The sequence below is a fragment of the Podarcis gaigeae genome (assembly GCF_964106915.1).
Source record: "Podarcis gaigeae genome assembly, chromosome: 1".
Lineage (NCBI taxonomy): Eukaryota > Metazoa > Chordata > Lepidosauria > Squamata > Lacertidae > Podarcis > Podarcis gaigeae.
This window is the reverse complement of record NC_139678.1, coordinates 109267300-109282814: the sequence shown is the minus strand read 5'-3', so window position 1 is coordinate 109282814 and position 15515 is coordinate 109267300. Positions and strand designations below refer to the sequence as shown.

The window sequence follows — 15515 nt, the reverse complement described above, 5'->3', positions numbered from 1 at the left end:
CCATCTATTCCTCCCAGCAAATTGCCTGGGAATCTCTGACTTGATCCACTTACCTAACAAGTCAATGTGCAGCCTTGCCAATGTTGTTCTGTGTTCACAGTGCACCATATATGGACAAACCTTCTGGTTGAAAATTCTAAGTGAAAAGTTAGCCCCGCCCACATTGGGCAACATTATGACCTCACAACATGGCGGGCACAAGCTATAACTAGGTAAGCAATATGCATTCTCAAGTAGAACCTTTTACATCCTCAAACTCGCCAATTTCCCACTATATTGCTTATAAATATGATGGTGCATTTTCAAAGGCTTCATTATGTCTACCTAGCAAGAACTGAGCACCAGTCAAATGAATGTGAGGGAAGGGGAACCAAAACGTCATATCATATTTCTTGAAGACAGAATACTATTCCTCAAAACTTAAATCTGAGTTGTCTAGTCACCGGGGTCACACTAATTCAATTGCAGTTTGACTTTGTCTATGAATGGCTTTGGTCTCAACCTTGAATAAGCATGCGATGGTATGTATACATGATCTGAATACATTTCCATACATAATACATTTTATTTTACAGCTCTCTGAAAACCTTTGCCCGAAAAGAAAGCTGTGTGGCTTGAATGATTGCTGCTTTGAACAAGTAGCTTTAGTTCAATAAAATGAAAATGCTTCCTTAACTTACTCAACACAGAATGTAATTCCCAAATCTTGCTTTCATTTTGTAAACTTGAAAATCATTACTGAGGATCACAGAATTGGGAGTTCGTGAAAATGAGCGATCATCAGGTCACTTCTGTACAAAGGCAGAAAACGCTGCACATTGACCACCTGAAGATTAACCCTCATAATCCAGAGCCAATGAGGTGTGACACAGGTAGCAAGACTCCGCAGGCCTAAAAGACAACTGGGGTGTTATTGTTTTATTTTGAAGATAGGACCAATTGAGATGTTAACGGTCATGGCCAGCACTGTGAATTATACTCAGAAATGAACTGGCAATAAGTGCAGTGTGAAAAAATGTGAGTCATGTCTTCAAAAGGGGGCAGGGACTAGTTCTGGTTAAGAGTCTTGGCAATGCCTGATCAGCTTCCTCCAGAAACAATGTCATCAAAAGTGGGGAAACCTGTCTATCATTTGCTATAGAAGACAGCCAGGTGGGAAAGGTGGCAAGGCGAAACTGCAGAATAACCATAATGCCCCCACCCCCCAGTTCACCTTTCCTTGCCGTTTGCAGGTATAATAAACAATGGATGTGATCAGCTTATAAGTAGAGAACCCTGGACTCAGCTGACAAGAGTGTAAATGCAGGTACAAATCCTTTCAGTGTTGGCACTTCTGTTGTCATGAATATGCTCTCAAATGAACAAAAATTGTACCATCGAAAGCTCTGTGAAAGGCAGGGGATGGCGTGACATTGATAAACTTGTCCTTCTGGAATCCCAGAAACCTGCTATAAGCAAGCAAAAACAACACAATGAGGTTAGACCTGCTACTCAGCTTAGCCTTGGCCTTAGTGCATATTACCTTGTGCTTGAAGAAAATATAGCATATGTAAGCTGTGTGGACTGATCAACACTGTGAACCTATAGTCTGGGCTGGTTCATATGTCACCCTAAACCAAACAATGGTGTCATATGAATGAGCAAATAATGTACACTCAGGTCCCACTTTCCAAACGCATGCTATGTGAAAATTCACTTATCCATCCATGAGGAATTAGTACCCAAATCTCACTATACACATCACAGATTCAGATATGCAAGCAGCCAGAATCTGTCCACTTCCTCACTTGTTTGTGCTTTGCTGGTTGGCAATAGCCATTTTCAGGCAGAAACCGGGAGGGAGGGAGGGAGGGAGGGAGGGGTCAGAGAAATCAGGGAGCAGGAGAAATCAGACAAGTCAGTTTTTCCTTTGTCTTTCCTTTTCTGGTTGGCTGCAGAAACCATGGAGGGAGAAGGGAGGGGAATGAGACAAACCATGTATTAGAAATGTTCCCATAAGAAAGAATGGAGATTATAGGCTCATTATGCGAAGCTTCAGCTAATGAATGATTTCCAGTGAATGCATTGTGTCTGGAAAGTGTGAACTGAATGTAGGCCAGTGGCATAGCGTGGGTTTTCAGCACCCGGGGTAAGGCAAGTAATTTGTGCCGCCTAACCCGTGGATTTGCGCCCCCTAACCCGTGGATTTGCGCCCCCTAACCTCCAGATGTTGCGCCCGGTGCGGCCAGCCCCCCTGCACCCCCACGCTACGCCACTGATGTAGGCTCCCAGGGATGAGATCCAGTCTGCTTTGCTCCTCCTGGCCACTTTGCTGCTACACCACACTGAGCTAAACCATGGCTTGGCCAAGCATGTTGTCCAAATCTGGGCTCGTGGTTTAGCTCCCTCCAGATAAACCACAAGCTCTTTCTGTATTCTTATCATAAAGGGCTGCCTCACAACAGGCCTACAATAACAAACCTAAATCCCTAGAGTAATGCATTTTGACCCCAAGCAGTAATTTCTGTCCTTTACAATCATTTTTGGATAATTCAGTATACTGTGAGACTGGAATACATCTAATCTTTTAAACATCCAGCTAAGCAACGGCTATTTGGCTCCTGAAACACTACACAGCATATGGTAAATGATGAAAAGGGGAGAGGTGAGTCTTTTGTGACTGTATATCTTCATATTAGCTGTTTTATTTTATGTTTGGATTTGAGATTACTGGTACTGTCAGTTTGGATTTCTTTATTGATTTATTATATTATTGTATGCTGTTCATTACTAGCTGCTGCAATTTTGCGGGGGTGTGGGTGTGTAATGTCCCTTCGCTAAATGCTGCATCTTTTCCTTCTAATATTTTGCAGAACAATTATAGCACATTATAAGCTGATAAGGATGTTCCATATAGAACATGCATATGAGCGCTGGCATTTTAAAAATCCATTCCACATTTTAAAAGAGAATAGCCCAAACGCCTACTCATCCCTGTAATTGTCCCTACCATCTATGGAAGTCAAAACCCAATGGGTTTAAATATGTGACTCTGAAATATTACAATTCAGGTCTTCTTATATTTACATAAGTTTATTAAGACTATATACTGTGAAGAAAACCAAACATCTAAGAACTACTATTTCTCTTCTTCTGACATAAACAATGGACTTGCTGTAATAGTATGTGAATGGGTGTCTGTCTGTACCATCTATAACTAGTTTTTAGTCTTTTTCATAGACTAGAATGGGGGTGGCTTAAACACTTACATTTAACATAAAATCACTGCTGGATGATCACTTCAAGGATCCATCTATTCCAGGATTCTGTTGCCAACCAAATGTCTTCAGTAAGTCCCTACATGGCACACAAAGGCAGTGGCCAACATCCCTCCTCTGTTGCCTGTCCCCAGTATTCAGAAATGCTATCATATTATGATTCTATTTCTTAATTGCTTACTACATAAAATGTCTCAAAGCAGCTTACAATTTAAAAAAAAAACCCAAACCAAACCAAACCAAAATGTGCCCATACATGAATTTAAAACAAACATCAAAAGAAATAAAATGGCATTAGGAAAAGTGGCTATCCTACCCCCTCAACCTACTAAAAGATGAACACCAAAACAGGCAGGGTCACACCATCATACCACATAATTCCAACTAAGAATCAATATGTGTTGGCCTGGCACCAAAAAGTTGGTACCGATGGCACAAGGCATTCCTCTCTGGGGAAAGCTTTCCACAGTGGGGAAGTACCATGCCTCTGCAGTGGCAAAGTTCCCGGGTTCCAATTCACGACCCATGCAGCCTACCTAGGGAGACTAGAAGCACTGCCAAAAAAAGAAGGAGATATCAAGTAAAATCTTTTAACAGCACAACAATGCTGATTGACAGAAGAGGTTCTACAAAACAAAGCCTAATGAATCATACAATTTCAGAATTAAAGGTAAAGGTAAAGGGACCCCTGACCATTAGGTCCAGTCGTGACTGACTCTAGGGTTGCGATGCTCATCTCGCTTTATTGGCCAATGGAGCCGGCGTACAGCTTCTGGGTCATGTGGCCAGCATGACTAAGCTGCTTCTGGCGAACCAGAGCAGCGCACGGAAATGCTGTTTACCTTCCCACTGCAGCGGTACCTATTTATCTACTTGCACTTTGACGTGTTTTCCAACTGCTATGTTGGCAGAAGCAGGGACCGAGTAACGGGAGCTCACCCCGTCGCGGGGATTCGAACCGCTGACCTTCTGATCGGCAAGTCCTAGGCTCTGTGGTTTAACCCACAGCGCCACCCGTGTCCCTCAGTTTCAGAATTACTGATTGATAAATTACATTTATACCTTAACAAAAAAAAAGAAGAGCTTTTATACGTAAGATCACATACGTTCAATGTCTTTTAGCTTAATTCCCTAACACATGGGTAGGCAAACTAAGGCCCGGGGCCGGATCTGGCCCAATCACCTTCTAAATCTGGCCCTTGGATGGTCCGGGAATCAGCATGTTTTTACATAAGTAGAATGTATCCTTTTATTTAAAATGCATCTCTGTGTTATTTGTGGGGCATAGGAATTCGTTCTTCTTTTTCCAAAATATAATCCGCCCCCCCCCCAAGGTCTGAGGGACAGTGGACCGGCCCCCTGCTGAAAAAGTTTGCTGACCCCTCCCTAACATCTCCAAAAAGGGAGTAAAGACTTATAATTTAATATGTAATGTGTAAGCAACTTATTACCAAGCCCATAATTGGGGGGAAATTAACTGCTATCTGACCAACCATGAAATTCAAACATAACCCAAGATAAATTTTTATTTTTATTTTTTAAAAAAGAAGATTTAGTTCTGACAAGTAAAGGCTGAACATTGCGAGCTAAAAGCCTAGAAAGTAGTGCAACCTTTTACAAACTTGATTTAAATCACCTTTCAAAACTTGCTACTTCAAAGCTTGGAGCCGGGAGAACACTGGTGGGAATGAGGGAGGAGGCCAAAGAGAGAAGGGGATTCAGAGGAAGGAAGACAAAAGAAGGCTAAAAGTCAAGCCAAGGGTAAAGGTATAAATTAGCAGTGCCTCTGGCAAGAATCAATTAGTGCTGGACAATTCATCCTTTACAATATTCTTTCATTGTCTGCTTTCCTTCCTGGTTACAGATACATGATGTATCCCATTCAGCAAAAATCTCCCCTCTACATTTTTACGCCCAGCAGGGCTTTTAAGCAGTTATTGTAAGTGACGATCTCTGGTAAATATCACAGATAATACTTATATAGAGTAGGTATACAGAATTAACTTTCTGGCCAATCACATTCTTTGTGTGAATGAATGGTTTCAGAGGCTCAGCTCCTAGGAAGGAACCACTGCCTGAGTTTTTTTGCATCTGCAGCCACCTTGACCCAACAGGAAAAATCTGGAAACAGTGTCTCTGGGCACATCTTTTGTCCGTGGAAATGCTACAGCAAGCTCTACCACAACTGCGTAAACCCTCATATCTTAAGGCCCCACCAGGAGAGGAAGCATAGGGTATCTGCAATGGCACCAAAGCAGTCATTTCATATGATGGAAAGAGCCTAGAATACTACTATCCTGTCTGGCCACTAGATATATGTGTGCCATTCATCTCATTCATTGACAATTGGTGTTCATTTTGTTTCATCAGGTAAAAGGGAAAGTTCCGCCCCCTCTCAGATGCCAGAAGCACAGGTTGACAACTCACCCCATGAATCATTAGACTGAGGCACCTACATATAAGCTGAATTAGGGCCTCTTCAAAAACCATTTCACCCCTCGCTTCTAGACATGATGAAATCAGAAATGGGCCATAGGTTCTTCTTTCCTACTCCCCTTGAGAATGAGCAGAAGGGATTGTCTGAATTAGTGGATCCTAGGCTACACCCAGACCAGTTAGCCACACTAAAGTCCCACTGGAATCAATAGGGCAAGGGAGTTATTACTAGGGAATCTTGTGAATTCCAAGAGGAAGTGGCCTGATTTCTACCTCTTGTGCTAATGTGCACATAAATAATAATAAATAATAATAATAATAATAATAATAATAATAATAATAATAATAATAATAATAATTTTTACCCTTCCCTCCCTAGCCAGGGCACCTGAGTACATCAGAAGCTATTCACTGGTTTTGAAATATCCCAAAGACTCCAATACAGTCTCTAATAATAAAAAGTATCAAAGTGCATTAAAGTACATATTTTAAGACAAAATGCATCTAAAATGCATATTTATATTTAAATCTGATTTTTGTGATTTATTTATTTTTAATGTAGAAATGGAGCAGACTACATTTATGAGTGAACCCATGAAGAAGTGGCATGGACTAGAGAATGGATTGCTTTGCCCATGCCTAGTCACACCTAGCTTTTAGATTACTTTCAAAGGGATCAAAGTACAGTTAACCTGGTCTGAATCCAAACCACCACCATGACTATTTGAACATGTTGATCTCTCTCGATCCTGGATATAAAACCAGTTTATACAGAGTCAAGAAATTATTATTTAAAAAAAAAAAAAAACAGACGTTTTGATACTTCTGTAAACCTTGGAAGTTTCTTTGGGTAGAGGTGAAAGAGAAAGGAGATTTGCCCATTTAATATTCTGTACGCTGCTCTTTTTCAAAATCTCTCTCTCTGTGCAGGGAATCAAAGAAACAACAACAGAAGCTTGCTTGAGGAAGAGGAAGGGACACAGGATAGGATGGCTCTGAAAAACTCTTAAGGAGAAATTCATGGTTTTAAAAATTTAAAAAAGAAACCAAGGTCAGATTATTAAAATGGCCATTATTATGCTGCAACCATTTTAAAGGAGGGTCAGCAAAAACAAGTGCCACTTTATTTCTACTAGAGTAAATGTAATCTAGCAAATTATATGAGCTGCATATGTATGATTACTACCAGAACATCATTATTTTGTGTTCTGCTTAGATTCACTCACGTTTTAGAGCCAAGAACTGCTGCATGAATTCCACACACACACACACACACACACACACACACACACCATCTACTGAAATTGTAGGCATTTACACATACACACATAAGTATTGCCTTACCAGTTTCTAGTAGGATGCTTATGATGCCATGTCTCAGCTCTATAATTGGTTCAGAGCAAAGACAAAGACTGACAGCTGACAAACAGCAACCAATTCATCTTTCAGAAAAGCTTTCTTGATCTCACAACAGATTACACCTGTCTCATTCAGTACAATCAGCCATCTGGCCCTTCCTTGGGATGTGTGCTTAAACTTCAAGGTCTGCTTATTATGAGTACCTTTTGAGAGGAGGGGCATTGTTATCAACAGCAAATGCATTTATCCCTATTCTCAGGATGAAATCATCTTCTTGTTCAGATGATGTGCTTTTGGGCGGGTAGCAACCTTACAGGGAATTATTGATTTTTAAATCAAGCATACATTAAAAGGGAGGGGAAAGTGTTATCACCACACTTTTAACGCTCCTACATATTCTGGACCCTGTCCATTTTGTTTGTGATTAAATGGCTGAGGTGTACTTCAGTTTCACCCCATCGTAGCCAAACCCTTTTGTTTTAGTCTCGCAACCTTAAAGAGAACTGTTAGTTTTGTGATAACATTAGGGATGCTGTTAAATTGTAATGCTCCCCTTGTTATAGAAAAAGAGCCATTACATTTAAGTATGTGTTTACTGTAAGCATTTAACAAGCTCATATATATTTCATACCAAAATCTATAATGCTTGCTTTACACAAACATGTTAGTGGCCACACTGAGCCCCCCCCCCCAATTATTTCAGCTTTGTGAAACAGATTCTCTGAATGTTGTGCAATTAACTTTAATGGTGAAATAAATAGCGATATGTGTGTTTCAATAGTCCCTTGGCTGAATGTTCTTGGGAGAGTCAAAATTCATCAAACCCACACACCCATATCCTTCCATGGGTAGAATTAAACTGGTGCCCTGCAATCACGCAAAAACTGTTGATCCAGTGGACATCTCCACTAATAACAGATGAAAGGAGGGGATTGTCCCCTCCTCTGCCCCATCCCAACTGGGTGCAGCAAGTTAAGAGACCCTCCAAAATAGGGTGTAGGGTGACATGGAAGCTGCAAAGAGGAGACAGAATTAGCAACAAAACAAAACAAAACAAAACACTCAACGACCCATTTCCTCCCAACTAAATCCTGTTCACAGAAGCATCTGCTGGGAGAAAAGCCCTCTGTGAGCACAGGGGCACCACTTGACTACCAAGCCCGTTTGATGAAAATGTCTTGTTCGCTCAGTCTTGCATGGGCACCAGTAGTGCAGTAGTGTAGCTATTTTCAGATTCTGAAGTTCTTCCTGCCAAATTGCTTTGTTTGATATAAGTTGTTTATTTTAAAGTTATTGTGATGACTTTTTATATTGGATTAGGCTGTTACTATTAATGCTTGGTGTTTTATTATGTTTTTATATGTGTTGGAAGCAGCCCAGAGTGGCTGGGGCAACCCAGCCAGTTGGGCGGGGTATAAATAAGTTGTTGTTGTTGTTGTTGTCGTCGTTGTCATAGGAGGGTTCCTGGACTGCTGGCTGCAGTGGCCATGGGAAGGTTTCAACTCAAGGGATAGAGGAGAAGAAGAAGAAGAGTTTGGATTTGATATCCCGCTTTATCACTGCCTTAAAGAGTCTCAAAGCAGCTAACATTCTCCTTTCCCTTCCTCCCCCACAACAAACACTCTGTGAGGTGAGTGGGGCTGAGAGACTTCAGAGAAGTGTGACTAGCCCAAGGTCACCCAGCAGCTGCATATGGAGGAGTGGAGATGCGAACCCAGTTCACCAGATTACGAGTCTACCGCTTTTAACCACTAGACCACACTGGCTCTCTGGAGTCCCCTGATAAATAACAAATAACAACAGTAACAAAACTAATACATTTAATAATTTACTGATATAAAACAATTTGCCTGATTTTTAATCTGTGTATTTGCATTTTACATTTTAGAAATGCAATTCCTTTTGTTTTAAAAAAAGTAGTCTCAAATAATTATTGAATCTTACATCACAGGAGGATTAAAATGGTGTGTGGACTTCTTGCTGAATTAAAAACTGTGTCTGCTCCTATGCACAATGCCAACAAATGTTCCAGAGAGAAGTTTCGAGGACTTTCAAAGAAGTCAAACCATTTCATTAGTGAGAATTCTGTCATCTGTTTCAGAGAACCATAGCTTGACCCCTGGAGCCAGTTTCAGAAAAATGGGGATCTACAGGTTGGTTGGGGGAGGGTGTGCGCGTGATAAAAGCCAAAGTCAGATGAATTCAGAGCATCTTCAGAATTTGGTGCAAGGGATCATCACTGGTCCTGACTACCTCTGCAGACTGTTCCTCATTTTGAAACCTGCCTCACAATATAGCTATATTTCAGAGCTGCTTCTCCTAAGTTCAGGAGCAGTAGCACTGTGGTGACTTCTGCAGTCCCAGCGGAGAGAATGGAACTACCTTACAGACCATGACTGCATACATACCACACATTTAAAGGCCATTTAAAGCACCTGGCCTCCCCCAAAGAATCTGGGAATTGCAGTTTACTTCTCACAGGACTTCAATTCTCAACACTCTTAACAAACTACAGTCCCCAGGATTCTCTGGGGCAAGCCATGAGCTTTAAATGGATGATGAATACATCGCCTAGCACAGGGATAGGCAACCTAAGGCCCGGGAGCTGGATGCGGCCCAATCGCCTTCTCAATCCAGCCCGTGGACGGTCCAGGAATCAGCGTGTTTTTAAATGAGTAGAATGTGTCTTTTTATTTAAAATGCATCTCTGGGTTATTTGTGGGGCATAGGAATTAGTTCATTCCCCCCCCCTTCAAAATATAGTCCGGCCCACCATACGGTCTGAGAGACGATGGACTGGCCCATGGCTGAAAAAGGTTGCTGACCCTGGCCTAGCATAAGGAGATATTGGAGATGAGACGATGCCCCTGCAAAAAATGTGGGATCAAGCGGGATTCTTTTGCCAGTATCTTAAACTTGCATAATTAGGTCTTCCATGAGGAGTTTACTTTTAATTAATTCGCCAAAAATGGTAACCGTCCGCTACTAACAAACCTAAATGGGTCTGCCTTACTTTTATTTTTGGCCTTCAGGAGATAGGCGCGAAGGTTTAAATTCAGAAACAAATTAGCACACATGCATGCATAAAGTAAATAAATAAATAAACAAACAGAAACAATTTAGCACACCACGTAAGAAAAGGTTTATAAGAAAGTCAGGTCCACTTGGACTTCAAAATATAATAGTAAAATGTATCTAGTCAAAAACTAGCTTTCTTTGTCTCATGATGTTCTAAAGGGGCTAGTCATATACATGCTTTAGTCACCCAGTTTCTAAATGTCTGTGTTCAGGTCATTTGAAAGTTATCCAAGATGGCTCTCACCACTTGGATTTAAGGCCACCCTCAACTCAGAGCCACTTCCTTCAAGCCAGTGCTATTTTTCTAGCAGAGCTCACCATGAATGCCTTCCTCATTCTCTTAGAATGGCAATAGTGCCCACCAGAGAGGTGCTGGAACTGAGTTCCTGTGAGTTCCCTTTGAAAAGAAGCCCTGCTTCAAGCTGTTGCTAGGTGTGGAGACAGAGAAGATAGAAGAGAGCCAACCAAACCAGAGCTAACAAACTTCTCTCCTTTTTTTGAATCTAAAATTTTCAGGATTGGACAAGAAGAAGAAGAGTTTGGATTTGATACCCCGCCTTTCACTCCCCTTCAGGAATCTCAAAGCGGCTAACAATCTCCTTTCCCTTCCTCCCCCACAACAAACACTCTGTGAGGTGAGTGGGGCTGAGAGACTTCAAAGAAGTGTGACTGGCCCAAGGTCACCCAGCAGCTGCATGTGGAGGAGCAGAGACGCAAACCCGTTTCACCAGATTACGAGTCCACCACTTTTAACCACTACACCACACTGGCTCTCAGTATGTCCACCCATCCTTTCTTATGATGTAGAGGGCAACCATATTTTACAAGGCTGCAAAAGGCAGAACTTGTGAGAAGCCTAACATGAGAACTTATTCTTCTAAGATGATGCCCACATTATCAAGCCATTTGAAGCTTGATTTTTAAATGAACACTCTTATGTGCATAACTTCCCCACTTGAAACAGGCAGGAATTGGAAAGTTCCCTAACATTTCAGATAGCTTATTGACTAAACATTAACCAGTCCAGATGAAGGGGTGAGGAGAGAGCCAGATCTTGTTGCCTGGGTGATAGACAAAGAAATGCATATACTACTCAATACAACTAGCTTTGCTGGCTCCCAAAATGGAGTTTTCTTCTTTTAAAATGGAGGCCAGAACTGCCAAGCTAAGCAGTGCAAGTCAGGTTCATTGCCTCCCCTTTGGTTGGGTTTTGATCTGCTGCAAATGGAAATCCTAAAGGCACATAATCCCAATCAAGGCTGCATTTGTACCCATACAGCAATGACCCTGGAATTTGGCAACAGAATTGGCCCCTCTTTTGATCTCAAATTTAGAGGGAGAGGGTTGTGGGGGATGGATGTTTCTAAGCCTCACATCACAGATAACAGCTGGAAAAATTGGGGACAATGGCACTTGAGGGATAAAAACTCAAAGAGGATACTTTGAAAGAAGGCATGTGCTCATAATTTATCAGGATTCTCTACTCTGCCCATTCCACCTGAAAAATTCTAGGCTCTGTCATCCATTGATCTCCATTATCCTGGTCTAAGCTCCATTGTGCTCCTAAACTTTTCAGTTCTTCCAATTTCTGAAGTAATCCATATATTGGAATTACAATGTATTATGCAACTTTATATTCTTTGTACTTGCATACTTATCCTGAGTTTGGGAGTCCTTGGTTCAGAATTTGAATATTTTTCTAGGCCCAGAATCCTTGATAATGACTTAGCCTAGAATAATCCCAAAGAAACCAAAGCAGGCTATTGCCTAAGCACCTGAATTGGAAAATGCAGTGTAAATAGTATTAAGGTTTTAATGATGTGTTCATTTGAATTTTCAACCCTTCCTTGTAGATACCTTGCTTTGGTTTGTTGGTAGAATGTTCAGGGTACAAATGTGGTCACTGAATAAGACCAAATTACCTGTCATTAGGGATGGGAGAGAAATCTGATTCAGTTTGCATCTAAAGACAAATTTCTCAAAATGGCACTTTCTGAAACAATATGAGAACCAAAACACAGCAATCTGTCAAAATTCACAACTCTGAATTTTGTGATGCAGTTCTCCAACCAAACCATGTTAAAAAAATGCGTATATTAGGAGAAAATGTGCCTAAAATCAATATATTAGTGGAAATAACAAACAGAAATGCATTATATTAGGAGAAATTAGTTACAAAAATGAGTAATTAGTGAAAACTAAATACAAAAATGTGTCTATTAGAATAAATTTGCACTAGGATGCTAAGTGGTTTTAATGAATAGTAAAAATAATGATAACAGCAAATTGGTGCAGAAAGAGGGAGAACTGAGTTTAAGATTGAAAAAATTAGAAACTGAGAAAACCAAAATATACAGATCCTTTCACCTCTACCTGTCATTAAAATATGTGAAACTATAGTTGCCATTCACACACTTCATGTTAATCTTCCAGAGGGTTCAGTGAAGCTCCAGTTGTACTCCAGTGAAAGCAATTCATGAAGTGTAGTAGACATTCCTCTGTCCCTTAACCAAGAACAGTTTGACCCTAAGGAACAAAACTGATTCCTCTTACTGCAGAGCATGAAATCTCACACAGAAACAACAGTGCTCCTTGCTCTTGACATTTTGGCTGCGTACATACCATATATTTAACAATAATAGTAATAGTAATAATAACAATAATAATTTTATTATTTATACACTGTCCATCTGGCTGGGTTTCCCCAGCCACTCTGGGCAGCTTAAAGCACATTTAAAGTCCACAGCTTCTTCCCAAGAATTTTAGGAACTGCAGTTTGTTAAGGGTGCTGAGAATTGGAGCTCTGTGAGGGGTAAACGATGGTTTTCGGGGTTATTTGAGGAAGCCACATCCTTTAAATGTATGCTGCATACGCAACCTTTGATCCAACAGTCCTAAACTGTAACATTATCAAAAATATTGATTGCAGATGAAGATCCAAGCAATAGTTTTAAACGTATTACCTGGACTTTTGCTTGGGACCTATCAGACATTTTTTATTGCCTCCATTTAAGTCCTACTTTTTATATTCTGCTGATGTTCTCTGTTGTTGTGAAATTTTATAGCATCCATTGTTTGTTTGTTTGTTGGTCTTTACATTGTTTTTATGTGACATATTTCTACCAGGACCATATAGTGAAGGGCAGATTATAAATAAGGTCAATAAATAACTGATCAGCTGCAATAAGAGTATCTGGATTGGTCCATAATGCATGGAAATAAATATGAATCAGATGGTTTCTGATACAAATCTCTGGTTGTGAAGGTGCAAGGTATGGGATACTCTGTAACAAAGCAAACTAACCATGTCTTCTGCCATAAAACTAGATCTTTGCAGTAAAAACCAACTTCTGAGGGACAAAATGCACACATTTAAGCATGCATTGTGATTGGAGTTCAAAATCCAAACACAGTCCATCTAATGTTAAATCACACTAATGTCAATGGAAGTCGTAAGTACATGATCAAATATCTCCCTAATAGTCTTTAGTATTTAAAAGTGTTTAACTTCCTCAAGAACGTTCAATCTGATTTGTTTTCAAAATTTATTGTCTTTGTTTTTACATAAAATGTTCTGTGTGCTACTAAATATTTTGAAGTAATACAATATTCATCAGTGACAAAAAGAAGAATTTTACAACCACATTTTACCCCTGGTATGCCTGTTTTATGCAGTGAGCAAATTAATCCTTTAGTCTTAATAAAAACACTTAAGAGATTATAAATGCTATTGAAACTATTGGGGAAGTGCCACGTTTATGCCAAATGGAAGTTTTACATAAGCTGTTTGATATATTGGGGTTTTTTAATTATGATTTGGGTTCAAATACAACCTTCCTACAATGACACTTCTAAAAATGCTCTGATCCGTGCAGTAAACTGGCTGTGCATTTAAGCTGGATAGACCGCATACAACATGGATCAGTGCATTTTCAAAGTTTTGTTGCAGAAAGGAGCGCTCAAGAACCAAATCATAATAAGAAACAGTCAAACAGCTTGTGTTGATGCACACATTATGAAGCACATCATCAACTTCTACATCTAGCAACTAGATCAGCCCCAAGTTCCCATCTCTTAACTTCCATCCCCCAACATGTGATTGGCACTGTCAAATCTGCCCTGTCTATAATCTGGAAATGACCACCCGATGAGAAGCCCAATATGACATGCACCTGGGAGAAACAACCTGTAGGAACTCAAGACCACGCATGCCCCATCGACCAATACTTAAAATTCCGTGTGGATTGAAGCCACGTTAAATTCAGGGCTCAAAATTTCATTCAGAAATGTTTTTAAACTTGCCACATTTTCATTTTGACAGGCCTAAACATTATTATTATTATTATTTAAAAAATCAAATGAGACACTAAAATCCCCATTCATCTTTCAATGGGACAGAACGGCAACGTTCAAAACCAAGCAATGCATACAAAGACATACATGCACAGCCACAGAAAGGTTAGTCTAGATACAGGATGACTTTGGTAATCGCAAGTGAGCCCAACACACTTTCTGGAATGAGGAGCACACAAGGATACAAGCTTTAGATAATACCTGAATTGGGATATAGTTTCAGATAAGCTGCAGGGTCTTTTCAACACAGGAAACAAAACCTCTCCCTCCTCGTTTCGTGCCAGCAAAAGCTCACTGCAGTAGTCTGTGTATTCCCCCCCTTCCCCAGTCAACTGTTACAACCTTCCACCAGCTCTCTGACCTTTGAACTCATTTCTTCTCTCTCTCTCTCCCCCCCCCCCCAGCTCCCTCTGCAGTCAAAGCTACTGTGCTTGTCTAATTTGCATAAGGCTTGCGAAGGGCCTGTCAGCAGCTAAAAGGAGAATGCTGGCTGGGTAAGAAATTGTAGAACTGCAGTTCTGCTGGAATACCTGAATCACTGGAGGAAAGCAGAGGCAAGGGAGGGGGTATTATGTTTGCACTAAGCACTGCTGCGACTGGGGCATTTTAGAAAGCCACTGCTCTCACTAATGGAAGGCAGAGCATTTTTATTCTGAAGAATACGGAAACGGAACGTTGTTGCCATCCTGCAGGATAACCCACTAAAATCAGGCTCCAGCGGCTGGTTTCCAAGGTGACCAATATAGTCAAATATCCTATTTAAATCTGGGGAGGGAAGTGGTTGTGAAAATCTCCGCCACTAAAGCTTTGCTGTCTGAAATGCAGCTAGCCTGATGTTGCTCCTTATTATTATTATTATTATTATTATTATTATTATCATCATCATTTATTAAATAAGGGCGTCTGTCAATGTGTCTGTTGATATTTTCATTTCCAATACATTTGCATCATATAGCCTCACGTTGCAACAGCTTTGTGCCCATGATACTAAAACCGCATAAATAAAGAAGGGAAATAAGTGTTGCTCCGGTT

The 15515-nt window shown here is 40.5% G+C and overlaps 1 protein-coding gene and 1 long non-coding RNA gene across 7 annotated transcripts in view; one reads left to right on the top strand and one right to left on the bottom strand.

Moving 5' to 3' along the window:
* Positions 1 to 15515, bottom strand: part of CSRNP3 (cysteine and serine rich nuclear protein 3) — an 84064-nt gene that overhangs the window by 32444 nt on the left and 36105 nt on the right. The window contains exon 1 of one of the 4 annotated variants that reach the window (XM_083708723.1): positions 14685 to 14818. The exons of 2 other annotated variants lie outside the window; for them this stretch is intronic. Coding sequence is in view for 1 of the 2 variants with exons in the window: in XM_083708721.1 (XP_083564847.1) it covers positions 54 to 108 (55 nt within the window). In the remaining variant the exon portion in view is untranslated. Of the gene's footprint in view, positions 1 to 53; positions 133 to 14684; positions 14819 to 15515 lie in introns of those variants that run through there. One more of the 4 variants, XM_083708721.1, reaches the window with a different exon arrangement.
* Positions 225 to 15307, top strand: LOC310833376. 3 transcript variants are annotated; one of them, XR_014558663.1, is made up of 5 exons: positions 225 to 521; positions 1233 to 1306; positions 6624 to 6744; positions 9004 to 9205; positions 14888 to 15307. It is a non-coding gene; the product is annotated as an uncharacterized lncRNA (long non-coding RNA). The 3 variants fall into 3 exon arrangements; XR_014558664.1 differs by lacking the exons at positions 9004 to 9205; positions 14888 to 15307 and having other exon boundaries at positions 6624 to 7830; XR_014558665.1 differs by lacking the exons at positions 225 to 521; positions 1233 to 1306; positions 9004 to 9205; positions 14888 to 15307 and adding an exon at positions 2515 to 2644 and having other exon boundaries at positions 6624 to 7830.